This window comes from Mirounga angustirostris, unplaced genomic scaffold (assembly GCF_029215605.1).
Source record: "Mirounga angustirostris isolate CCGP_5_RB_7025 unplaced genomic scaffold, mMirAng1.0.hap1 SCAF_8, whole genome shotgun sequence".
NCBI lineage: Eukaryota > Metazoa > Chordata > Mammalia > Carnivora > Phocidae > Mirounga > Mirounga angustirostris.
In genome coordinates, this window is record NW_026991716.1 from 25,391,227 (window position 1) to 25,418,816 (window position 27,590).

A 27,590-nucleotide genomic window follows, 5' to 3' on the forward strand; every position below is an offset into this window, starting at 1 on the left:
TTTCCAGTTAAAATAAGTATAGGCCAATTTTAGAATTTAAAACAAAGGCACATTATTGCCACAGAATTGAATGCAGACACAGAAACTAGTACTATGATCAGAGCAATGAAGACATAAAGAGACTGGAAATTCCGTGATTAATTTGCAATATGCTCTGCTGGAGCAAAACAGAAAAACTATTTGTTGTGTAAAAAAATTTAAGGAAAATAAGGTGGGTAATATAAAGAGATATTTAAAATAAATCCATAGAAGATTTGAAGTTTCCTCTCAAAGATCAAAAAAGAATGTTGCTGAAATCTGAATTAAATATCCAATACATTTAAAATTTTAACAGGCTGTAAACTTGTCACTTTGGATGCTTATAAAATGGCTGGGTTAATTCACAAAAAAGGAAACCAATTTTAGATGGAGAGATGACAAAATAAATTATTACGGAAGTTTTATTAGAAAATTATGAGAAAAGACAAAAAATATATACAAAACTTTAATGATATTTAATTAAATCACCAGTTGCCTATAGAGTACAAGGTCTTTCTAATAGTATGAAAGATCAATTGATTTGAAATTTGAAAAATTTCAAGTGCTTTTACCTTTAGACAAGTTGTATGATATATGAGTTACTGCCTAGTTACTACTTTAGATATCCTTTTTCTCAAAGGACTTAAAAATTTACAAAGAAATGATGTAAATTTGTGGTGAGAAATAACAAATTTGTAGCATAGATACATAGATATTTTTGAATGTTCTGTATATCAAAGATGAATTTCAGATGGATATGAAAAAATTTTAATTTCTATCACAATAGGTAGGACTCCAGCTATGGTAGGTGAAATATTTGCATTTATTTGAATTTTAAAATAAAAGACTGATGTTTCTTTTATTGCTTCATTCCCCTATATTCTGAAGCAGACTTAAAAGGTGTCCTACCATAGTTAAAATTTTTCAGTCTATACATTCAAATATATGAATCATTGCCAGTTTTATAGACCTGTTGAAGGAAGTAGAAGACAATGAAGGCAGTGATCTTGTGCTTTTTGCTAGCACTCGTCGTGGAATCATGGATGAGTTTTACAAAGATTTCTATAATATTTACTCCAATATAAGATTTTTTTTTCTTTCTTGAAACAAAAGGGATGCTTGCCAAATATTCAGTAATTATAAAGAAAACATAGTGTGATTTATGTTTTCTCAGTCTTATCACACTGCTTATAAATGAGCTAAATTTGAAGCTCTAAGGAAAGGAAAAGTTTATTTGTGACCTAGCTAGGGAGGTGTGAGAATTCACTTATCCTTAAGTCAATAATAATGACTTTATACGTGTATTAACATGAATCAATATGAAGAAGGTTTTAATTTTTAATAACATTACATAAACTGGCTATAAAAACTAGGAAAAAATTTGAAGAACACTAGTAGAGTTGCTTTCCAGTGTATGCAAATACTCATTTGGATTCACTATTAATACTTGACATAAGAGTGAGTTAACTTGAACATATATGGATTTTAACCTGATAACCTTTTGCTCCAAAGTCAAATCAGTTTTTCTTGAGGAAAAAAAAAAAAAAAAGTGAACCAGTTGTGCCAATGTATATGATGAATATATTTTCTTTTATTTTTTAAAAGATTTATTTATTTATTTGAGAGAGAGAGAATGTGAGCAGGGAGAGGGGCAGAGGGAGAGGGAGAGAGAGTCCTCAAGCAGACTTCCCACTGAGCGAGGAACCCAATGTGGGGCTTGATCCCAGGACCCCCAGAGATCATGACCTGAGCTGAAATCAGGAGTCAGATGCTCACCTGAGCCATCCAGGTGCCCTATGTATGTAATGAATATTAAAGGAAAATGATTTTTTTTTTTTTTTTTTTTTGGTATTCAGTTCTTGGAAGCCTTTTAAGTATATTTGATACAACCTAGATATGTAAATCTCCTTTTTTAGTAAATATCAATTTTATGAAATCTAAATACAGATCACATGCTTCTGAAGAAAATTTAGGTCTGAATTGAGATGTGTTGTAAGTGTAAAATAACAGATTTTGAAGACTCTAATACAAAAAAGAATGTGCAACATCTCATAATTTTTATTAACATATTGATATAACATTTTGGATAATTCGGTTAAATAAATTTATTAAAATTAACTTTTGCCTATTTTTAACTTTTTAAAACTTGGCTACTAAAATATTTAAAATTACACATATGGCTCAAATACATTTCTATTGGCACTGGCTTAACACATCATAGGTGTACAGTGAATGAATGTTAACATTAATATGATCACTAATATGATGATGATGTATTGATTCCTTGTCCTCTCACTAGATTATAAATTCCTTAAGAGTAGGAAATACACCTTATCCTTATTTTTATTTGCCATATCACATTTTGTAGTCCTTTATATTTTAGAGGTTATCAGTGGATTGATTGTCCCAGGATCTGCTTTTAACATTCTAAGTGCAGAGCTGTGTTGTTGTTGTTGTTGTTTTTAATCCTCAGGATAATGGCATAGATATCCCTTTGAGTCTGTGCACATATGTGCATGTACACACACACACACACACACATACATGAGCATTTTGTTTAGTGTACTAGAAGGGGGGGCTATTTAAGCATTCATAATAGTGGATTATGCAAAAGTAATTGGTACTTATTTTAAAAATTATTTTTCAGTAAACTTTGAGTTTTTATATATATGTGTTTTAGGTAATTGAAAAGTTTTAAAAACTGTGTCACTGGCATCTTGTTTTAGTTGAAACACTTTTGTTTTGATTGAAGGAGAATTATTATGGAAATAATACTACAGTTAGGATTAGATAAATTGGTTTCATACACTGCCAAGTTCTCTAACTAGCTCTATGACCTTGAACAAGGGATTTAAGCTTTCTGAACTTCAGTTTTCTAATCTGGAAAAATGGGGATAATATCAGTTACCTCACCAGGATGTTGTGAGAGATAAAAATGGGAAAAATATCTTAGAGTACTTAGCAACCATAGGAATTATAGACATGTAGACTATTATTATTTTGATCAAAATAATAATATATATTTTGAAGAAAATAAGGTTGAGTTAACCATATCTATTAAAATGTGATAGCTTATGTGAATTTTAAGCATAGTGCTATGGTATATAAAAAATGCTCTCAGTTTTTCCAAATGTATGATCTAAATCTACAAAATGTAGTCAAATATCCCAAATAAGTCATAAATATTAGTAGAGAGACTAGCTGGGAATGAAAGCAGTAGTTAGATATTTCAGTATTATAAGATTAGATTAAAAGGTACCTATGATCAGGTTAGACTGAACTAGAGACACCTGGTTTTCAGTCTAGACTCTGGAAAAATTGGGAATTTAGACTTTGGTGCTGCTATGACTAAGATGGGGAGTTGTGTCCAATCCCTGTTAGGGCGGACATTATTTTCATTTGGAGACTCTCTACCCCTCCTCATCCTCGCCCCTGTGTGCCCTTACAAAACTCCAGTCTTCAGTGGAGTGCGATCTTGATAGTTTTTTGTCCTATAAGTCAAGATTTTTAAAAGTGTAGGGTTGAATAAGAGCTAAGCTCCTTTGCTGTTGGTGAGAGAAAACACAATGACAAGAAGTTCGAATTGTCATCTAAGTATCTCACAAATAACTCCTTTTACCCCCTCTGTTTCTATGTTAGGGCTGAGCTATCTAGAAACATACCTGGATTGTGTGGCCTAAAAAACAGTGACACTGGAAAGAGAGTTACTAGTATGATGGAGACACCTATTTTTAAATATGTGATTTCCCCCCACTCCAAAATGGTTTTTGAAAACTTCTCTGAGTGGTAGAACCCAAATGTACAATGTAACACAGTAAATAACTGGAGAGATTTCCTAGCCCACAAACTGAGTTTTATCAGTTGAACCTACCCACGGACAGGACACTCCAGGGAATCAACATTGTTTGCGTTAGGGCCTCTGTGATGTGCAGTCATTCCTACAACACTTTGTTCTCTGGCTCTAAAAGTTAGTTAGCTTTATTAGTTTTTTTTTTTTTTTAAGATTTTATTTATTTATTTGACAGAGAGAGCGAGCGAGAGAGAGAGAGCAGGAACACAAGCAGGGGGAGTGGGAGAGGGAGAAGCAGGCTTCCCGCTGAGCAGGGAGCCCGATGCGGGGCTCGATCCCAGGACCCTGGGATCATGACCCGAGCCGAAGGCAGATGCTTAACGACTGAGCCACCCAGGCACCCCTATTAGTTTTATGATAAGCAGCTTCCTGGGTAGATGCTTACAAATTTCTCCATTTGCACTTGTGTATATATGTTTGTTTTATCTGTTTCAGTGATTTCAAGTTATGTAAATCACTGTTCTTACTTTGTTTCATTCTTCAGTGATGTACAGTGTCTCCAGGGTGATGGATATTCCACATTGCAGAGCAGATTTGAAATGCATCAGGGAGTCTGTAAGTGACATTTCTGTCATAGTATGCACATATTTTAGAAACAGTCTTAACTGGATTGTACCAATTACTTATCCCTGAGAGAAACTGGGTTAAAAGAACATTTGTAATAGTTAAACTCTGTTTGTTATCAACAGTGACATTTTAGTGGCAACCTGTTAAATGAATGTGGATGGGGAAAGATAGAGTCATCAATATATGTGTATTCTTTTGTTATGTATGACCTTTTTAAAGGTGTAAACAAAAGGACATTTGTTTTGTCTTCCTCCCTTAGCCAGGACACAAATTATAAAAGAAATGTACAAGGAAGAGTTAATAAATCAGGTAAATACTAAAATTTCATAATTCTTCTCTTTTTAGTACAAAGGTTTTTTTTTCCTTCTAAATTTGAAGTTTTTCATTAAACATGGCCTTGAACACTGGACAAAGTGTAGCACTGTTTCAGTTTTGCGTACCTGTAAAAAATCATTTCCTGCATAAATCACTTGGATGAATAGAACTACGTAAGCATATACTTTGCAAAGAAACAGCCTTTAATTGTATGGACTATCACTTTGAGAGATAATGAGAAAGGGAAAAGGAAAGAGAGAGGAACTCTATTTTCAAAATTTGTATATATATATGTATTTACCACAAAGTAATTATTGTTTAAGCATGAAGTTTACTGTTAATTTATTATTAACTTCCCTACAGATCTATACAAGTCTTTATCAATGTGTCTGGAACCCTGAGTTATAAAAACTTTGAGGTAGTATATTGTTCTAAACTTGAAAGGAGTTATTCACACCAGCACTGAACTAGCCAGTTAGGCAGATATTTAAAAGGATTTTGACAGGGATATGTTTCTTGTATTTCCTCTGTTTTTTTCCACCTTGATTTCATGCTCAAGTGTGGTAATTTATTTCTCCAGGGCACTGTGCCATCCAGTATAGAAGAGGTCAATATGGTAGTATTTCATAGCTTTTCTTTTATCTACACAGCCTTGCCACCCTCTGTCCATGACTCATGCATCTACTGGTGTTCCTGATAGCAGAACATTTTGATTAGCTGGACAGGTTACCTGGTTGCTATTCTCAATCTGTCCACGTGTGGGTTTGCTGATGTGTATGAAATGTGGAGGTCTGAGCCAGTGCTGGAGCATAATCCTATCTAGGCCAGGAAATGCCTGGCTTCCCAGATACTTCTCAGAGCAATAGGGCAGGGACTAAATCTCTTATTTCCTTCCTGTCCTTTATTCCATAACACCTATGGCCCAAGTGGATGTTTGATATTCACTAATCTGGGACACTTTGTATTGTTAATGAATTCTACAGAGACCAAATTTTATGTTAAAACATTGGTAGACCCATCATTACGGAATGATTGATCCTATTAGTAAAGCAAATTGTCATATAAATAATTCGTTACAAATATATATACATAAATTGTGTGTGTGTGTGTGTGTGTGTATTTCAAATCCTTGCTCTGCTTACCATACCAACATCTTGGGCAGATTACTTGGTCTCAGTTCACGTCAGTTTGCTCATTTGTAAAATGGAGATGATAGTGTCTACTACACAGGGTTATTATGAAGATTTACAGTTAATGAATGTGAAGCATTTAGTACATGCCTGGCATACCGTAAGTGCTATATATGTGCTTATTATTGTTATTAATACTATTATCATTTGTAGTAATAGGAGGTCATATGAAGACTTTTTTTTTTTTTTTTTTTAAATCTCAGAAGGATAAAAGCTTCAGCCTGAGTGAAGAATGGGAGAGCGGGAGAGATAAAAACACAGACGTTCAAACTAAAGGACCTTACACGTTAAAAAAAGGAAAGCAAATCAGTGTGATACAGTATTCTTTGGGCATACTTATATTCATGAAGAAGTGAAAGGTTGGCTCACCCTTGATGTGTCTATGTAGTATGTATGCCTAGCACACTTGTAGGCTGTTAATAAATGCCTTTGGATTTCCTTTCGAGGCTTTTTAAGCATTTCTGGGGCTGTGTTGGAGTTATGTGTGTGTGTTGCCTTTCTAATTACATAATTAAAAATTGTCTCTCTATACCTTACTAATAACTGTTTCCTTTCTACCCCTTTATGTTAGCCCTTTAATCCTGTTTTCCTTAAAGCATTTGTCTAATTACAGAAATTTATTTTACTGTGTTGAGATTAACAATATTACAAATGCTGGGTTGTGCAAATGTAGCTCGAATTCAGATTTTGGTGTTTGCATTCTTCCTTGCTCATTAAACTAAGAGTGTACAATAATCATTTGCAATTTGAAAGGAACATGTATTTTAAACCAACTAATTATGGGAGTTCTGCCACTGAAAATCTGCTAAACTGTTTGAAAGTATTTTTTGAGTAGCTTATATTAGAGAGAAAAATTACTCAGTTTTATTTATGTCCTAGATACAAGAACAAACCAATTGGCAAAATACAGCCTACTAGAAAAATGGACAAAAAATAGAAAAGATAAAAATAAATAATTCCTAGAAGAAATAGTATATATGATCACAAACAAAAAACTCTCCAGTCTTAATACTAGCCACAAAATGAAAAACAAACAAACAAACAAAAAACATCTTTTTTTAACCTGTAAAATTGGAAAAAAAATGTTTTTTAAAATTAACCTTTTAGGTCATTGCTTCTCTCTGATATTTTTTCATAAGTAAATCTTTTAAAAAAATTTACCATGGACACAAAACTCAACATTATAATCATATGTAGGATGACTGGAAGTATCTGGCTTCTTTTTAAAATATTTCTTTCAACCTTCCAGCTCATGATGATTCACTGGAAAGTCTTATGTTTGGGGGCGCCTGGGTGGCTCAGTCGTTAAGCGTCTGCCTTCGGCTCGGGTCATGATCCCAGGGTCCTGGGATCGAGCCCTGCATCGGGCTCCCTGCTCGGCGGGAAGCCTGCTTCTCCCTCTCCCACTCCCCCTGCTTGTGTTCCCTCTCTCGTTGTGTTTCTCTCTGTCAAATAAATAAATAAAATCTTTTTTTTAAAAAAAAGAAAGTCTTATGTTTGGTGACAGAGCCCCTGTCACTTCTCGATGTATGTGTATGAGACATATATGCAATGGCTTCCACCTGTTTGAAGGGCTTGTTCCCTGGCAAATAGAGGGAAGGGGTGGTTACAGAAAGAATATCTTAGCTGCTGGGCACAATTAATTCTTTATTATTCAGAGTTTGTTGATAACATTTCTGGATTACAGTGCTCCTCTCTACCAGGAAGTAAATCAAAGTAAGTGAAAGTCTGTTTTTCCGCGAGAGCAGCTTTTATGGGGAAATAATTGTTAACTTTAAAAGACTACAGGAATTGGAAATTATTTATGTTTTAAATACTGATGATATCTTGGTGTCCTGTCTACCACTTGGTCAGCTAGTTTTCACTCCACTGATAATTGTTGGCTGTATTCTTGTTCTTCACTTGGTATAATGCATTAGTGTGTCAACTGTAGACATTAGTCCAGTCTCTTCATCTTGGATTTTTTTTTTTGCAGTATTTTATAGTGAAAAATTCTGAGGTCTGGGAGTCTGAAGACTTTTTTTTGAGGGGGAGAGCAGATTCTGCTACTTCCAAACTGTGTGACTGTACACTAAACATTTAACTGTTTTAAATCTCAATATCCTGATCTGTAAAATGAGAGGGTTGGATTAATTAATCCCTATGGTCTTTTGAATTCTGTGAGTTTAAAAAAGGTTTTATGTAGTGTTTTGTGTTACAAACATGAGCCAGGTGAAAATACTTTTCAAATATATTCTGCTTCTGTATTCTTCACACTACATTGCCAGTCTTCCCATTGGAAGTTTTCATTCTAATTCAGAACTGCCTTCTCTCTTAGTCATTGAGGTGTTTGCATTTCTCTCATGGGGAGGTACAGATTACTTTGATACTGTAATTGCTATTAGGTGAAAAGATGCTTATTTTAGAGTAATTAGAATTCGTAGAATTATATAACATAAAGGGCAGTGTAAATTGGTGCTTTCTCTCCTTACAGGAGGGACATTCTATTTCCTGATGCTTGAGATGATCTAAACAAAGAAACTCATTTATTAGTGGCATGATTTCTTTAGCCCAATACTACTTATCTTATACGGTGTTCAAAGAAGCTGCCAAATGGTGCTTAGGCAGAAACACACAGTATAATTTAGCATGCATTTCAGAGGAGCCGGGTTCTCAAATTGCATATAAGAAAGTGTCCTTTTCGTTTGTCCTTCTGGGCTGTAAGTGCATCCATGTTTGAAGGGAGAAGAGAAATGCTAGTCTCCTCTGCAGGAAGGTAGACTGCCTGGCACATACGTATTTGGATGTGGGATAGAGGATCAGTCAGTGCTTAATATAGCCTTCTGTGGTCATCAGGAGAGGGGTAAACTTTCTGTACTTCCTTCAGCTTTTAATAGATGTGTAATTTTAAGTAACTTTAATACTATAGTCAAGATATGATTGAACTAATTTTTGGAATTATTCTTTATTTTTATGGGTGTTGATCTAGAACATTTCTGAATATTCCATGGAAGGTGAAAAATAGAGATACCCAAATATAGGGACTGTAGGCATCGGCATACCTAAATCTGGCACTTTTGGTCCTTGGGTAGTGCCCTCCTTGGCTCTAGAGCCCCCAAATAATACATCCACAGTCAGTCCAAGTCCACCTTCAGACAATACTGTACTGCTTCCTGAGTAGGGCCCAAACACGACCTGAGGAATCTCAGGTGCTGTGTACTGTCTCCTTCCTCTGAGCTCTGGAGTGTTCTAAAATTACATGATGTCACTTAATTAAAACTAGAAGCACTGATTAATCCACAAAACACTCCGTAATGGGAAATGACTAAGTCAATTTGGTTTAAAAATGAAATCTGTTATGGTGTTTTATTATTTTGTTGGGTTTTGACATGTTTTGGTAGGTCCCAGGTAGAGGAGAGTGAGGAAGGAGGTTGTTTTCTAGGTCAGAATAATGCGCAACTTGGATTCCAGTTCTGGCTTTGCCCCTGTAGTGTGATACTATGCAAATTGGTTACTGTCATGTGCCTTGTTGACCTCAGATGCCAGTGGCTCCTTGCCTTCCGGGCCGAGTTCTTGCAAGAATAAGATAGAAAATGTTACAGCCATGGTGATTCCTTAAATCTGCACAGCATTTAATATGAAATGGATACCCTTAATAACCCTGTACAAGATTAAATTGAAGAGTCACAATTGGGACATTATCTCCTCAGTTAAAAGTTTTCTGTAGCAAGGATTGAACCCAGGCTGGAATTTGTACCAGATTAATTGTGTTCATAGCAAATGAGTTGGAAATTTAAGTTCATTTAGTTCCTTGTTTTCCGAGGAATTAAGTATCAGAATTTTTAATGTCAGTTGTAGGTTCTCAGTTGCCATGACATTTCAGTTATTAGTCTTGATTGAAGCTTTCTCCAACAACCCTGTTCTTCTAGAGGAGGCAGAAACAATGATCTTGTTAGCTTGGCTGACGCCTGTCTGCTTAGATACTGTGTCTCCCTGTGGGGTCCCCTCAGGGGCTCAGGGAGAGGACAAGGGGAGGCCAGCTGGGCTCCCTAGGCCAGAGACCAGGAGCCTTCGCTCTGCTCCATTTCCCACTCATTGTGCAGCTCAGGCCCTATCACTTGAGAGACCTGGCAAGGAAGTCAGGAGGAAGTGAGTGCCCTGCTGGTTCAGAATGTTCCAGTGCGGTTGGAAAGTTTGAGAAGGGCCCTGGGTGAGAAGAACAAGACCTTATTGACAGGGTTCAGGCCTGGTCAGGTCTGTTTCACATCAGCTTTCTGAATAATCACAGCTTTCCCTGCCCCCATGGATCTCTAGCACTTTCACCTCTGCCTTTTTTTTTTTTTTTAAACATTGTATGCAGCCATGGTAGAACATAAAGCATTTTAACTTTTTATTCCAAGAGAAATTATGAAACATGAAAAGTATGGTGTTGCCTGCTTCAAAATGACAACACTAATACCAACAATAAAACAAAACTTGATACATTCTAGGGCTTTCCAAACTACTGTAAAATTATTCTTCTGATTGTAAATACTTTTTCTATTAAGCTGCTTTCTCACTGATTGATTTATAAGACTACCCATTATTCTCACATTTCCGATGGTCATGTAGACTGACCTGCCCTGTCCTAGTCTGAATTGCTCAGCCCTCTTATCTGATTTAGTTTGCATGTTGGGTATTTTAAAACCATGCAATTGTGTGTATATCATAAGATGGAGAGGAAAAGGAATATGCCAAACCATTTCTCTTCTTCTCTACATGAGTCTATAAACCAGAATATTTATGTCAAGAAGTCAGAAGAAAATCTGTTGGAGGTTTTAATGAACCACAAAATGTGTCCCTTGTATACCTTGCCTTGTCATCCTGCCTGAATTTATGTGTGACTTCTGCATTAATGTAGTAAACACTCTCTTGGCAGCCCTGTCATTTTTAGGACCCATAGGGTGTCTCCATTTCCAGCTTTAAGTAACTAGTGACAATAATAAGGCTTTCTTTTTCCTGGAATATCTGGTAGGATCTTTTGAAACTCAGAGGGATATTTTAAACTTTTTCAAACTGAGGAAACCAAAGAAAACCCAAATACTCCCAAATAGTCCCAGCTACTTTTGAATACACAAATTTCCAGTAGTTGGAGCCTCCCATTTTTATGTTTAAGTCTGGATGGGATGGAGGGGACCGACCCGGGCTAAAAACAGGTGGGCAGTTAACAGGATTGATTGCAAAATGTCTACCCGATTCATATTTTGAGCAAGGCTGATAGCTTTTATAGTACCTCTAGAACAGTGATTTCTAGCCTTTTGGCCTCTTAATAGTTTTATTAGATGACTCTCATACTTTCTTTCCCTAAAAGTGGCACATGAAATATTTTAGTTTAAATAGCATTCCCCCTTAGGTAGAATTTTTTTTTTAAGATTTTATTTATTTATTTGATAAAGAGACATCAAGAGCGGGAACACAAGCAGGCTTGGGAGAGGGAGAAGCAGGCTTCCCGCTGAGCAGGGAGCCCGATGTGGGGCTCGATCCCAGGACGCTGGGATCATGACCTGAACTGAAGGCAGACGCTTAACGACTGAGCCACCCAGGCACCTTAGAAATTTTTATGAGAGTTATTAAAAGCCAGTTGAGAATCTGTGTTTAGTCAGATACCTTCATCTTAATGTAGGGAATAACTGCACGATTTAAGATGCATCCTCTTGGGGCACCTGGGTGGCTCAGTTGGTTAAGCGTCTGCCTTTGCCTCAGGTCATGATTCCGGAGTCCCATGATCAAGTCCCACATCAGGCTCCCTGCTCAGCAGGGAGTCTGCTTCTCTCTCTGCCCTTCACCCTGCTCTCTCTTACTTTCAAATAAATAAAATATTTGAAAAAAAGATGCATCCTTCCTACTTTACAAAAAATAAATATCCTTCTTGTATTTAAAGTTTATGAGTGTGTGTGTTATGCATATATATTCAGTGATAATAATACAAATCTGATCGTGTTTAGCACCCAAACCCCAAAACTCTTTTTTTAGTGACTTTCCAGAACCCTTGAGTTAGAAGCCAACTCCCACCAGTGCCTAGAAGGTCTTCCCCCACAAAGGCGCTCACCTACCTCCTCTCTGCCATAGTGTCTTTTTTTTAGCAATGTTGATAACGCTCTGGTGTTCCCTGCGTCCTCCTTACACTCACCTGTGTTCTCCCCAAGTCCTCACAGCTCCCATCTCATTCCTTCACCTCTTTCACAACCACCCAGAATTAGTCTGATTCCTGTTTTTTGTTCCTGTAGTACCAAGGCCTTCTGCTTTGCTACACATATTTTGCATATTTCACACAGCTAGTAAGTGGCCAAACCTAACTAAACCCACATCTGTCGAAGTGTCATGTTCTCTCTGTTGCCCCATATTATGTCCCTGGATTTTGTTTCTTACCCAGTAAATTAATCAATGATAATACTTTGCCATGCTTCTGTGGTGCTCAAGTGAAATAGTGTCTATGAAAATGCTTAGTGAACAGTGGAAAGAGGAATACTGTTCTGTTTTTACCATCATTAGCTGTATTACTTTTATTCTGGTTGCCATGATCCTTAATTTGAGTTCATGTAGCCCCTTCAGTGCATTTCTCAAAGCTCTCAGCCTTGGCTGCCTTCTACGCTAGCCGTGATGGGTCTGACAATTGTCAATTTTCCTTCTCTTCCCAGGATGGTTCATACTTGGCTGAGTTCCTGCTGGAGAAAGGCTACGAGGTGAGTGACTCAGTGAGCAAGCACAGGCTGGTGGAATCACTTGGACACAGTGGCCTCCTGCTTCCTCTGCCGCCGTCCTCCTGTGTGTGTTTTCCACTGAAACTCCGATAACAAATCAAAATCAGGGGAAGAATGTGCCGCTTGGCTTGTAACCATGCCAGCTCATTGTGCTATTTATCTGCTGGTGAGCACTGGTGGCTTCCCCCTGTTCCTTAGTGTTTAACTGCTTTGCACGCTTCCCACATTCTCAGATAAAGCAGCCTGGGTAAGCTAAAAGCTATAACATTATTAGGGTTAATTTATGATGTAATGTGTTACATAAAAAAGTCCCACTCACAGTGAAGTCACTTAATTCGGAAATTGCACAGAGCAATAAAAACTAAGCTGATCTTTGGCAAGCTTGAATGAAACATTTACACTCAGAGGTTTTTTTCATTCTAATAGGCAGCCATATATTTTATGGAAGCTGAAATTTCTGGGTTTGCTGCTGGTGTCATCATCGTTGTCGTCTTCTTTTTCTCCTCTTTTGTCCTCTCCTCGAACATTTTCTGCTTTCCTTAAAGGAAACGGTTTTACATATTAAGTTTGATGTAACTTCATGTGTACATATTACCTTTTTTAAGAACAGTTTTCTGTCTATAAGTTCATGCTGTACAGAAAACAAAAACCTATACAGTGACCCATATGCTCTGGCCTGATTTGGGAGTGTTTACATTAATAAATTTGGATTCTCTGGATTATTCTGTTTGCAGGTGTACTGTTTAAAAAAAAATGTGCACTGTGGGCAGATGGAAAAACAACAGCAAGGAATTTGGCATCTAAATGCCAACAGGATTTGAAGAAAAGGAAACAAATTTTCTTACTATAACTCATAATCTTTTCTGAGAGCCTTGACTTTTAGACTTTAAGAAGTAATAGGAGATATGTTTAGCACCTTCTGTTCCCTTACCTAACCAGCTAGTTTTATATCTTGCAAAAATATGAAAATAAGACAAATTAATTATGAAAGTATACATGTACACTTATGTTCATATACAGATTCCTATAATTGAGTGATACATTCATATTCTGCAGAGCAGAGAATTTTAGAGTAGATCATATATAGTACAGAAGAGTTGGTTTTAGATAAAGACTGATAATTTATTCAGACTACATTAATTTAGTGCTTCAATAAATCTAAAAGGGAAGGATTGGCAGACAAATTACTTTGTTTCAGGTGTTGGCACTGGCTGAGAGGTGTTTGGTAGCTAGAGAGGAGTTAGTGATTTGGCTGTGTATCAAGTGAACCTAGAGAAGGAACTTAGTAAGAACTGATGGGGTTCAGGATGTGCCACCCCAAGATGTGGTACTTTAGCATATTGGATATTTTAAGCTGAAGGAGTTTGAGAAAATAGAAGGAGTTTGAGAAAACCATAGAAATTTCTCCTGTTAATCTTTGTTGGTTTAATGTAGAGGAGGAAAATAGTTTTCCTCAACCCTCTTAGGGCCCCCGGCTGGGTCTGAAAATCAAACTGAAAAGCATACAAGTTTATTTAATATAAGTTTTATGTGACTGGGAACCTTTGTAAGGAAATGAAGATCCAAAGAAACCATTAAGGCTAAGTATTTTTATGTTAGGTTCGATGAAGAATTGATGGTCTTGGAGAAATATGACAGGTCAAGGAGTATGAGGTAAGTATGGGAAACTTAACAAGATCTGTTTGTTTGGATTCTTTTTGACATCCCCTTGTCTTCAGAGATAAGGATGTTCCTTTTTTCCAGTTATGGTGGAGGGCACTTCTCACTGGAGTGTTTCATGACTATTTTAAGGGAGAAGAGCAGGGGGAAAGTTAGAGTGACTTCCCTGGTTCTACTGTTTTGTCAAATTCCTTCAGCTTAAAATATTCCATACACCAAGGTGCCATATTTTGGGGTAGCATGTCCTGAACCCCATCATGGTCATTGCAGTTTTGAAGAGTGAGGTGGTATGTCAGAAAGAGTGCTTAAACTGAGTGGATGTTGAAATTTACTTTCAAGGAGGACATGGGGGACTAAGACATGAGATGAGGATTGTGGCAACAAGTATCTGCAGCTAGTCCAGAGGAAAACAGAGCAGGTATGGTGGTATGAGGTGGAGTAGTCACTGTGATAATGTGGTGGACTAGTGATAGGGCCTAGCTTTAAGGTCTATATGGTAGACGGTGAATAGTCTCAGTCAACATGATGGTGCTCTTAGTGTTACTGGAAATGGCTAGGAAGAAGGCATGCACAGAGACATTCAAAGCTCCACTTAGGTGGCTTGTTAAGGAACTAGCAGACTTCAGAAGATGGGTAGTAATGTTCCCAAATGGATGACAGACTTAGAAATAAATGTAATGAGAACCTAGGACTGCCAGGTGAGCTACAAATGTTTTTGTTCCATTGGCATTTGAAATCATAAGAGCGGATTTGATTCTAATAAAGACAATAGAAGGCCCACTTGGCAAATCACAGTTAATGGGAGAAATGAATCATTGAAACAATGATTGGCAAGAGAAGAGAGGTTTAGGAGTGAGATCCATAAATTGATAGAAGGAGATAATATAGACAATACAGGAGGAAGGTATAGAACTACAAAGCATAATCAGAAATAATTCCTTCTCATAGTCCAGAGGAAATATGAGCTTTGTAGGAATAGGGGAGTGAAAACGTGTTTATCCATACTGTATTCAATTTTAATAGGTTGCTGTCTTCCATTTTAAGAGATGGCTGTAATTGGAGGATAAGCTATTAAGGGAAATATAATGGTGGCACGGACTTCATCTTTTTTGAGCTTGGGTTGAAGTAAATTTTTCAAAGAGGCTATATTGGAAATTTTCCAGAATTATCAGCCAGCAGTCCCTGGTTGCTCAAGACCATGAGGAAGATAATAGGGTTAGTAAATTGCATTCAGTAGGGTAAGAGGAGACACCTGTCTGTACCTGAATCCAGAAGGTCAACATCAGCAACTCAGCAGGTTCTCAACCTGCAGTGTGCATCAGAGCCACCCAGAGTCCCCATAAAGGTGAGGATGGCTGGTTCTGGGGTCTGGGCATCAGCCTTTCTAATAAGCCCCCAATTGTTGCTGATGCCACTCTCCTGGATCTTACAGTTTGAAAGCCAGTACAACTATAGGTTCAAATGAGATCATTTAATCATAAGGTGAAGATGAACAGAATTTTTTAAGGTACCTTAATTGGTGGGGTTTTCCTTCTCTGAGCTCTTACACTATTTTGGATTTAGTCTTTGTATAAGGAATATCACTAGGCTAAGAAATAACTGGAAACAGTATACTTTGGGGTAGCAGAGTACAAACCAGGAACAAATAAACACTGGGAAGAAAAGCTACAGATTCTATGAATAGGCTTGATAATGAGGCTGAGTTCTTCCTAGAACAGAAAGGGGCAAACTTTAATTGTCTAGCAATGGCAAAGTCAGCCTTTCATTGTGAAGGTGGGGAGGCATGGACTCTATGGACAAGCAGTAGTCAACTGGAGGGGGGCAAATTGAAGAGCAGAGATAGGTTGGTGGGGTAGTGATGAGGTGGCCACATAGGCAAAGACAAACACTATCTACAGAATTAGCATAGCATAGTTACATATATTCCTTTACTTTTTCTTTAGTCAAAAAAGCAGAGTAAAGGTATAAAAAGCTTGGCTAACTTTAAAGCAAAAATAGACATTTGCATATTACTTGAAAAGGAATATCATATGTATGAATAGACTGATTAGTTACTATGGTTAAATACTTTATATGACCTCACACTTAGATTCCTGAAGCTGTGGGGCCTTCTAATGCGGCCACTGAAATCCATGCATCTGGTCGTGTTCTGAATGATCTAGCTATCTATCTATCTATTTATTTATTTTTAAAGATTTTATTTATTTATTTGAGAGAGAGACAGAGACAGAGCATGAGCAGTGGGGAGGGGCAGAGGGACAGAGAGAAACAGATTCCCTGCTGAGCAGGGAGCCCGACTCGGTGCTCCATCCCAGGACCCTGGGATCATGACCTGAGCTGAAGGCAGATGCTTAACCAACTGAGCCACCCACGCGTCCCTGAATGAACTATTTAATATGAGAAAGTGAAGGTTTGCTTTATTCCTGGTCCAGTTCTCACTGAGAAGAGACTCTAAAGGATTAAAGTTATAGTTTTTAATGTTGCTTGTTTCTTGAATTTTACTTAACATTAATCATTAAGGAGAGCACAAAGAGAATGAATCTAACACTTATTATTTATAGAATATAGGTGTCATCTCATGAAGAGGAAAACTAAGAATTATCAGGTTTTATTAAAAAAGATCGCCCTTTAGGGGTGCCTGGGTGGCTCAAGTCGGTTAAGAGTCTGCCTTCAGCTCAGGTCATGATCCTGGGAACCTGAGATCAAGCCCCGCACTGGGCTCCTGGCTCAGTAGGGAGTATGCTTCTTCCTCTGCCTCTCCCCACTTGTGCTCTCTGTGTCTCTCTCATGCAAATGAATAAATAAAATCTTTTTAAAAAATTGCCCTTTAAAACTTCAAATATTTAATTCTACAGTTGTTGACATGCAAAGGATAATTCTCCCTTAAGCACCCGTCAACCATCTTCAGAGCAACAAAAGTGAAAGAGGCCATCTAGCTCACTGTGGCAAGGAGACCCTTAGGCTCAGGTACTGGACAGTCTGTGTTCTAATCCTCCTTTGCCACCGGCTGGCTCTGTGGCCTTGGGCAGGTCATTGGGCCTTTCTGAGACTTAGTTTCTCAGGTAAAGGGGGATGATAAATGTACCTGTTTCCTAAGGTTGTCTTGAAGATTAGGTGAGACTGTACTTGGAAAACAGTCCAGAGAAGTTCTGTGGGATTTGTGGGGCTTTAGTTGATACAGGAGTGACAGGATGACCCAGTACTTGATGCTGACAAGCCTAGGGATACAGAGTTTATAGAAGGCTCCTTAGTCCAGTTTATTAATTAGCATTAGTGAAAGGTAGGCCTGTTACACATTTCCTAGGATCTTAGCCCTGTGTGCATTCCTTCTGGGCATGAGGGGAAAAGGAACATTAATAGAAATGAAGCTTCTTATGAAAGTTTCGAGTGCCTTCCTAGCATCACTGTTAGCAGATAAGACAACAACACATACTTTTGTACCCATTTTGTACCCTAAAACACAGAGAAACCAGAAAAACAAAAGACAAATTTAAATCTTTTAAAAGCAAAAATATGTCTGGGAATAAATGAAAAATTTATATTAAATATTAAATAACATGGCAACAAATACAACATAGCATATTGGAATTTAAAATAATAAGTAAATTGTGGGTTTTCTTCTAAGAGAGGAATTATGACTAGGGAGTATAAGGAGAACAGAAAGGAAATGACATATAAGGATTGTCCAGTTGTTATCTCTGGGAGATTATTTGTTAGAACATGGGGTTCCCGTGCATCCATTCATGATCTGTGAGAATCTGTAAGGTATTTTTTCTGGGTTGTCAAATACCCTAGAAGCCTTGGTGAAAAAAGGCAAAAGTTTTATGTATTTCATTTTGAAAACATACTGAGTGTTGGTAGGATGGACCATGTGTGCAGTTTAGCTTGACCACTTCCACTGGCTGTGTGATCTCAGGCAGTGTCCTCACCTGTAGAATGGGAGTAATATAAGGAAGGGTGTTGTGAGGATAGGTGATTTAATGTCTATGAAGAGCAGTGTCTGGCATATGGTCATTGCCATGTACATGTTAGCTATTGACGTTACCTCTATAATCTGTGCTTTTCAAAAGGCAAGTGGCATTAAACATCCCTGGGGAGTTATCCTTGCTTCCAAGAGAAATCTAGACATTGAAGAATTTGAAATCTAGTGGTAATAATTTTCTTTCTTGATTGAAATAAACAAACAGATACTGAAGGATATGAAGTCCAGTGGTAACAATTTTCTGTTTTCGTGATTGTAATAAGTAAACAAATAAATGAGCAAGCATTTCTCTGTTATATTGCCTAATCTGACTCTAGGTTTTGAAATCAAACTAACTTTGTTCTGACGTTGAGAGAACTTGAAATTTTCCTTTTCATCAACTTAGTTAAATGGGACATGAAATTTGTTTGTCAAAATACTCCTTTCTGTTTAAGACTTCAGTTTTTCAGAATTATATTTTCTTTTTGAACTGCTACAACATAATAGTGATTTTGATTAAGTTTACATGGAGTCATATTCAGCTCATTTATCTTTTCGCTTTGGTTTCCTAACTCATCTCTTTTTTCCCCCAAATCCTTATAAAAACAAACAATAACCTTACATACATCCCTTCTGTAAAGAGAAAGCTGCTAATCTCAAATTCTTAACTAGATTATCCAGTTTGCACACATTTTGGCTTGTCTTAAAGTTTGTATTTCACCTGTCTCTGAGGCAGACAGACTCAGCTTTCATTAGTTCTTAGAATAATACTTGCTGTCATGGATTAAGCATTTGGCAGGTCTTTCTTTCCCTGTATACACATACCAAAAGTTGGGAGTGAGGGGAAATTAAAACACATTTTTTCATATTTAAAAAAAACCTATGGCTTAATGCTTTTCGTTATAAGTGTGACAAAAAGTCCTATGTTATTTATTTGCTGTGACTTTGTGTAGTTGTCTGATTTTAATTGAATCCATCTATATCATTTAATATTTTTATCAGAGCCTTTAATGTTTATATGCAAGGTGCATGTATATGGAGTTTCTCTTTTTTCAGGATGTTGGAATATGTGACTTACCCAGAATCCAGCAGTTAAGAGAAAAGATAGACTAAATCATATTATTATTATTATTTTCATTGTCAAAATTAAATGATCTGTTTTTAGAACATAGAGATTCCTTTATATCCAATGAAATAAAGTTCTACTTACATCTAAGAGAGCTATATTTCAGAGATAACTTGGTGGCAAACACCAATTTCGCTATATATAAGTATGTGAACTTGGTTTTTATTAAGCAAAAAATTGTTTCTTAAACAAAATTATTGTTTGTAGAGCAGTTCAACTTTACAATTAAGTAACAACTTAAAAAATAGGAGACCATGAAGTAGAATAAATTCTAAGCTTGATGTGTTATTTTATCCACTTCTAAATTAAGGAATGGAGACGTATACTCAAATCTCAATTTAACATTTCCTAGATTTTACAGTTTGCCTCCTAAAATTTTAGTTAACGAAGTTTGTGATGTTCCCTTCTTAAAAATACTTTCATTTTTACCACATTTTCTTGGGCTTAGTTCTTTTGGAAAATAGTGTGGATGAGTGCTTTTTTCTTTGGCTAAAGCAGCTAACCAAAAGAATTATTAATTGTGGGTGTGTTGTATCCTTTGCAGAAGTTAATTTCTCATGTATGGCGTATAAAATGACGATGAGATGTCTTTCTATTTGAAAGAAAGTCTTATGTGCTTATAATTCTGCCCCCCCCCCCAGCATTTGGAATATTCGAGTCATGCCAAGGATTAATTTCGGTTTGAAACAGACAGAAAACGATTGAGTTAAAATATAGAAGTGTATTCAGCTGCAAATGAAACTGCCCAACATTTGAAAGAACACTTCTAAAATAAGTGAAGGATTAAAACTGCCCCCAGTAGAACTGGAACTTGGGCAGCTGGTGACATAAGCTTGTATTAGCATTGGCAACACAAAGGGAGCAATCTTGACATAAGGAGGAAGTGAGACCAGGTCTTGAACAATTTCTCTTATGTGTCAGATACAAATAGTCTTTTCTTTGGTATCAGACAGGTATGCATTCTTGTTCCAAGGACTTTCTTCCCCCTCATACTAATAATGGTTAAGGTAAAGATAAAAATTAAAAAAATAAAAAATCCTTTCTTCATTTGAGTTTTCTTGATATCTTAAATCTAGTAGAGTATAAGTCTTGTCCCTAATCTATGCTATTTCTTTTCTGCAAAGCTGGATAATAGCAGCTGCTGTTTGTTTATATTTGTGGATGCAGGTATATTTATATATATATGTAATAGGTGCACGATGCAAAGCTCTGAGGACACTGGAAGGATGTGGTGGCATCAGAGCCTCTCAGCCTCATGCTTTGTGTTACAGAGGCTGCAGGGCAGTTTTACCGATATGGCCTCACATGGTCTGTCTTCGGTTTCAAACTGAAGAGATATTTTGTCAGCAGCAGGGCTCTAAGTGTGTGTGTGTTTGGAAAAGGAGACATTTGAGTATCTGTAACTAAGCATTTGCTGTGAAGTCACATAATTCTCTAATTACTCTTGTTGAGATTGGCAGTGAAAACATGGCAGAGAGATGGAGGTACAATGCTGGTGGCTGGTGGGCAGTAGTGGGAGAGAAAGTAAGCAGTGGGACTATTTTTAATAATTTAAAGATAATGTTCATAAGTTATAGGCTTATAAGTTATAGTTATTTTTTCACAAGGTAAGCATTAACAAAAGAACCTCTGAGTTGCTTATTAATCCTCATTGCACATTTATAATTTCTTATCTTTCCGCATTATAAAAAATGCAGGTCCATGGAATTGTGCGGCGATCCAGTTCATTCAATACAGGTCGAATTGAACATCTGTATAAGAACCCCCAGGCTCATATTGAAGGAAGTAAGTCATTTTCTTTACTAAAATTTCTTTCTGTAGCTTCCTATATTATGATAAGTTATTTTCAGATGTCATTTTTCTCAAAGCCCATCAAGTTGCAATTATTTACCCATGAATTGCCTACATCGAATGCTATCTGTATGCTTTGAAAACCCTTCCATTGCTTGCTGCCCCTGGGCCACAGTGTCATCTTGGTTAGGCTGTTACAGGTTATTGGTCAGGTGATGCTGCTCAAGAAACCAAGAGTAGACATGCCTTTGATCACCCTTCTCCAGGTGTCCTTATCCCCTCAAGTAAGATCAGGTCCATATTCACAGAACACTCCTTTGCTTTTTATGTTTGGTCTAATGTAATCAAGCTAAGCGATCTTTGTACATTTATTTAATTTTTAAAATAATTTGTGAAGACAGGTCCAAAAACAGGTGGCAATCAAAACTATATTTAATTGCTTTACAAATCACTGTCAGTATTTGCAGTTGCATGTTATTTTTAATAAGGTTGCCTGAATGTAGCCAGATAGTCTACATAGCCCAGTCACAGTGTTTTCTCATTTGCCCTTTATAGCAGCTCCTAAGCTTGTGAGTGAAACCATTTTACAGATGAGGAAATAGAGGCAGAGAGAGGTGGTAGCTTTATTGAGGTCACATACCATGTAAAAGACAGAGCTAGGACCAGGACCCTGGGTTTTTAACTCCCAAGTTCAGCCTGCTTTGCTTGTCCAGTTTTTCCAGCTGGCAGGGATGATTCAGTCAGCATGTAAAGCATAAATCATTTTGTATTCATTTCAGAGCACCAAATATTTGGTTAACGTAGTTGTCTCCACTAAAGGCCCTTTACCTTAGTATTCAGGTTATTCAGTACATCCTTCTTGAAAATTATTATCATTTTTGTGCAAAGTGCAGAATGGTAGTGCCATTGGGTCTAGACATAGATCAATTTTATGTAAAAATAACAAAATATCAAGCTAGCAAATCACCTATCTACATGTATCAGTGTAAGGATATGCTGAGATTTAGGGTTAGAATAGGCTAGTTGTCCTAATCAGTTATGTCTCTACATCAGGCATTTCGTAGTTGGCTTAAGGATTGATGTTTATGAAGTACTTTAAAATCACTAGATAGAAGTATCTTATTCACTATTACTGGTGTATTACAGAGTTCTTTAGACAATATATGCATTTTCGTGAGTTTTTTTTTTTTTTTTTTTTTGTCTGAATCTCACTGTTATGTAACACATCTTACAAACTACCTGGGAACCGTAAGATACATTAACTGTATAACATCTGTCTTGATAAGATTTAAAAAAAAAGTTCATTTGAGTTTTTACAAATCCTCTTTGTAGCATTTGTAAACAGACACAGGCAACAAATGTATCTTTCTACCATTTAGGTTCTTTAAAGATGACAGTTATACTCTGCTGCTCTGAAACCAGTATGGTTTTCAGACTTTCAAAATATGCCTTTCAATTTTGATATTTTTTTAAAAAAGGGCTGATATTTTCTTCTATCTAATGGTATGCTTTTGAATTCTAAAGACATGAAGTTGCACTATGGTGACCTCACTGACAGTACCTGCCTTGTGAAGATCATTAATGAAGTAAAGCCTACAGAGATCTACAACCTTGGAGCCCAGAGCCACGTTAAAGTAAGCCATTTTTACGGTCCGATTTCTCTGGCTGTGTTCCTTAGTTGTTCCGCATTTTACTTTTTTCTGTTCCTTTTGTTGTTGTTTCTTAATATAGGCACTACTCCTGGTCTTCGAGTTTAATTAATGAATCTAATAGAAATACTAATACTTTTTAAAAGTGTATTCTCTGTTACTGAGCAATATAAAATCTTACTGCTAACATTAAAATAGCAGTATTCATTTATTTTGGGTTAATCTTGTAGTCTATTTTCTGCCATTTCAAATCACATTGTGAATGAAGTGTTTTGTTAAAATTTTGGAAAATGTAACGCAATAAAACTTCTACTTTAATATTAATTTTTGGTAGTGGTTATATTATTGGCTGAGAAAATAATATTTTTTGAGTTCAATAATATGTTAAAATTAACTGAATTAACTTTTTATTGTAAGTAGTAAAAATTATGGGAAGAAAAACTGTTTTTAGCTTTTTGTCTCCTCAGTATGATACAGCTAATGTTGATTTCTTTCCCTTAATTCAGATACTCTGGTAGTCTACCTACCTCTCTTTAGTTTTTCTTTCTGGAACAAATTGCAGTAAACCTGAGAAGCCCATCCCTAGAGCTCTAGCAATCTGCTTAATTCAAATTTCCATTTTTGTTGCTATATCCCAGTGTTCACTTGAGTGAGTGAAATCTGAAGCCAGGAATGATACAAGTTCTATTTAGACACTTACTCAATCAGAATAATGGAGCTGAGAAATAAGAGCAAATAACTCTAAGTTAAAAGAGTCCCCCGCCATCCTGCCAAAAAAAGTCCAAAGAATCTATCGGTTTTTTGTTGTTTGTTTTTTTGTTTTTTGCTGTTTAATGAACAAATTCAGCAGTGTTATTTCAGAAATACTTAAGGTGATTTGTGTTCCTCCATATCCCCAACTTTAGAAGGAATGGAATCTTTATGCCTGTTTTATATCTCTGCTAGTTTAAGGGAGAAACTATAAACTAAATAAAATGAAACCAGGTGTGGAATATAGTGAGAGAAACATAGTGGTTAACCCAGTCTTGTAATATTAAATTTAAAAATAGTGTAGAAATCCTCGTAATTTACATTTTTCCCTAAAATGTTATCCTTGAAGGATAGCTACATATCAATAAAGATGCTTCTTATCTGTGCTGTCTTGGAAAAAAAATTTTCCCCTTTCTTAATCTGTGATGATTCTGTTCAGTATCCAGTGTTAACCTTTGGGCTGTGAAAGTTATCAAGGTCTTTCAGTTAGAGCAGAGCTGTTTTTCTAAATGATTCTGAATATCTTTTCTCATTTTATAGGGTATCTTATGCATACTATGCCAGGAGAGATTACCACCTCTTTTCTGTAGAGAAGTAGTCACTCTCTTTATTATTCCAGGTGTGAAGACTATTTATCCCGAACTGGAACAATCAGTCCATCTTCCACATTATAATTTATCTAGTCGCTTCTTGGGCTTCTTGACCAACGTGAGAGTATCTTCCAGGCAAAATTTGAATGTTTTGGTATGAATGCTCTGTTATTCAATTTCCTTTAGATTAAGAACTTTCCTTTGTGATTATAGATAGTTTAGGTACCCCTGGAGCTATAAACTGGCATGGTGGGAAAGATGTAGGAAATTTTATGAAGATTTATTTATAGAAGGTATCCCCTGTCATTTTAGTGTTAAATGAATCAGTCTTCTCCTTTTTCCAAAAAGTTTTTGTAGTTCAAAAAGTCTGTTGTACTTATCTTACTTGAAGTGAGCCTATTACTGTTGTGGGTATCATTCTAGGCTGGTTGCACTGTAAGTATAGAAAGCTTAGGAAATTGAGTCATTTCATTCTAAGTTGCTGTGTATGTGACGTTTGTCTGTTTTTATTGTGTTTTGCCTGCTTCTCCTGAAGGCCAGCTAATTGGCAGAAATGGTGCTTAATTGAATATGAATTTTGACTTGTAAGATCATTTAGCCCTCCAACAAATATTTGCATGTGTGGTGGAATGGAGGACACAAAGATGTATAAAACCCACTTCTGTTGTGGAGGTTCTGAACTGGTGTAGGGGTGATTTGTGGCAAGTGACAGAGGCTGGCACTAATATCTATGGGTCTTTAGAGAAGGGTGAGAGAGAACTTCAGTTTGAGGGCATTATGATGGTATCAAGGAGGAGGTTTATGGAAGAAATTTGCAGACATAGTTAGTGGGAACTGGTAGTTGAAATGGAGGTAGTGATGTAAGGCCCAGAGTCAGAAGTGAGAAAACTAGGGGTATGTCTATAACATGATGAGCATTCTAGATTAGCTGAGCAAAAAAATTGTTGAAGAGAAATGTGACGTAAGGCTGTGTAGGAAGTTGGGCTACCTTTGGGCAGCCTCTGCATATTTTTGACTATGGGGAAAACTGATTGAGAGATGAGTTTTACAGGTAAGTCTAGTGGTAGGGCTCAGAAGACATATAGGAAGCTGTTGGAAGATGGTGGGAATGGGGTGAATGACATGCGATGCCTGGTAGGGTTGACCTCTCTGCTGATAAGATATGGGAGCCAGGGAAGAGGGAAAGCAATGCACTGCCCAGGGGACCAGACGACTAATGGTACCAATAGTAGAAGCAGGCATTCAGGGAGGGACTGTTGGAGTCAGACAGGGTAAATGAAAAATTCCCTCTTGGATATGTTCTGCTGGCAGTACTTGAAATACATTCAGGTGAAGTAGGTCATAAGGTAGTTTAAAATATGTTGTGAGGTTTGAGAGCGATTTGGGGTACAGAGATGTAAAGTCAGCTCTGAGAATTCTTGAGATAGCAAGGAGGCAGATAGAGAAAGAGGAGTAGAGGACTGAAGCTTGAACCTAGGGGACGTGAGTGCATTTAGAATGGGAGGAGGAAGAGTAATCACTGATGACAGGAAAGTAGGAGAGGGACAGGCAGGAGAGTGGAATTGTGTCACAGAAGTAAAAAATCAGGCCATTTCAAGCAGGAGGGAATATCAGCAGAGCTAGATACTTCTAAAGAGAGCATTTTAGCGTATGATAGAGGAGTTAGCCAGGGCACAGAGGATTTAGAAGTTGAGGGGTTATGAGGGAAATGCAAACTGAGTGGATTCTTTTCTAGGAATTTCCTAGTGTAAGAAGGAAGAAAGAGAATATGACAGATAAGGCTCACTTTAGCATCAGCTGCAGGTTGCAGGCCCTTCCCCAGAATTTCTGATTCATTAGGTCTAGAGTAGGGTGAGAACTTCCATTTTAGGACATGTTCAGGTAATGCTGACTCTGGTCTGGGAATTTCACTTAGAGAACCATTGCTCTAATGTTTCAAGTCCCTTGGTTTATCCATATTTAATATGTGCCTTAAATGCATTCTTTTTAGGCTTTTTTTTAATGTATCAACTTTTGAATTTGATATAAAATTATCCTGCTCCTTGCCAGTTAGTGACCTTGTGGGCTTTTAAAGCCTAAAACTATACCTGTTATCAGGAGTGATGAGAATGGAAAGAGTCTAAGGAGAATCTGATATATGTTTATACCAAAATTCTTCACATTCACAAATCTTTTTCTGTGTAGTCCATGAGAAATACTAGTATTTTAGGGGAATAGTATGAGTACAGACCACTGATAAAATGTCCCTTAAAAATCCATGTTCCATGTCACTATTTCTGCTGTGATCTAGTGTCAGATTTTTTCTTAATCATAGAAAGAGTGGGTGTGGGGCAGGGGCTGGAGTGATGGCAGCTGGGGATGACAGACTGCCATGTTGCTAGGGGAATGTTGCTCTGTTTCCTGACCACTCCAAGGCTCTGTATTGGGCTTCAGTTGTCTCCCTGTTGTCTTAGCAGCTTGCTAGGGTTGGAAAATACATACAAGCATACATATATATATATACACACACACATACATGTATATATATGTACATACATATATACATATATTTTTATAATTGATTTCTCAGTGTTAATCAGCTTTGTAGGATTTATTGTATTCTTAGACAGTCGTTCTTAAACAAATGTTCTTTCTGACAGTGGAATACTTAGAGTAAGGTTAATTAAAATACATTTTTATTATTTGGTTTGGAGCTTTTTTGAAGGAAGTTTCTAATATTAGCACATTTTATATTTAATTTTGAATCCGTGACTTCTAGACTGGGCATTGTTTATGTTGGCTTCTCTTTGTGCAGGATAAAGTCTTCTATCACTCTCACTTCCAGTTAATTTGCTGTGGGCTATGGTATGCTAAAAGTAAGGAAAATAAAATAATAGGAAGTTGGTCTGGTTTCCTGTAGGAAACCAATGAAGATGAAATTGGTTCTTGGAGTAAACCCACAGCAGTCTGGGAAATACTGACTGAAGACATTTTTCTGAATCATAAACAGAAAAATTATGACTCATGAAGTGTGGGTCATTGAGAGGCTGACTTGATCTTATGTGGGAGAAAGTGAGAGATGACGGAAATGTACTAGTTATTAAAAGTAGTTAAACCTAGCATGATGACATCATCCAAGTAGGAACAAATTATCCAACATTTAGTCCTGCCCATTTTGATGGGGAAAATGTTTCAAGAGCCTGCTTTATTGTTCTTTTTTTTTTTTTAAACTGTGTAAATAATAGTTTTTCAGTAATTTGTCTTCAGCTTCTTACCTGTTCAGTGTTCATTACTGTCATGATTTTGGATTTTTCCACCATTCCTCAAACTTCTTTGGTAATCTCCTGTCATTCTTGAAACCATAGTGTTGGATGAAATCTTTCTACAGTAAATCTAGTCCAGCATTACTCCCTTTTGTCTCACAGT

General features: G+C 36.8%; 1 protein-coding gene across 4 annotated transcripts in view; it reads left to right on the forward strand.

Annotated features, from left to right (window-relative positions):
* GMDS (GDP-mannose 4,6-dehydratase) overlaps positions 1 to 27,590 on the forward strand; it is a 659,281-nt gene that overhangs the window by 156,579 nt on the left and 475,112 nt on the right. For 3 of the 4 annotated variants that reach the window (XR_010413540.1, XM_064597281.1, XM_045866473.3), the window contains exons 2-4: positions 12,597 to 12,641; positions 21,103 to 21,190; positions 22,721 to 22,830. Coding sequence is in view for 3 of the 4 variants with exons in the window: in XM_064597281.1 (XP_064453351.1) it covers positions 12,597 to 12,641; positions 21,103 to 21,190; positions 22,721 to 22,830 (243 nt within the window). In the remaining variant the exon portion in view is untranslated. Of the gene's footprint in view, positions 1 to 4,700; positions 4,745 to 12,596; positions 12,642 to 21,102; positions 21,191 to 22,720; positions 22,831 to 27,590 lie in introns of those variants that run through there. The other variant, XM_045866472.3, reaches the window with a different exon arrangement.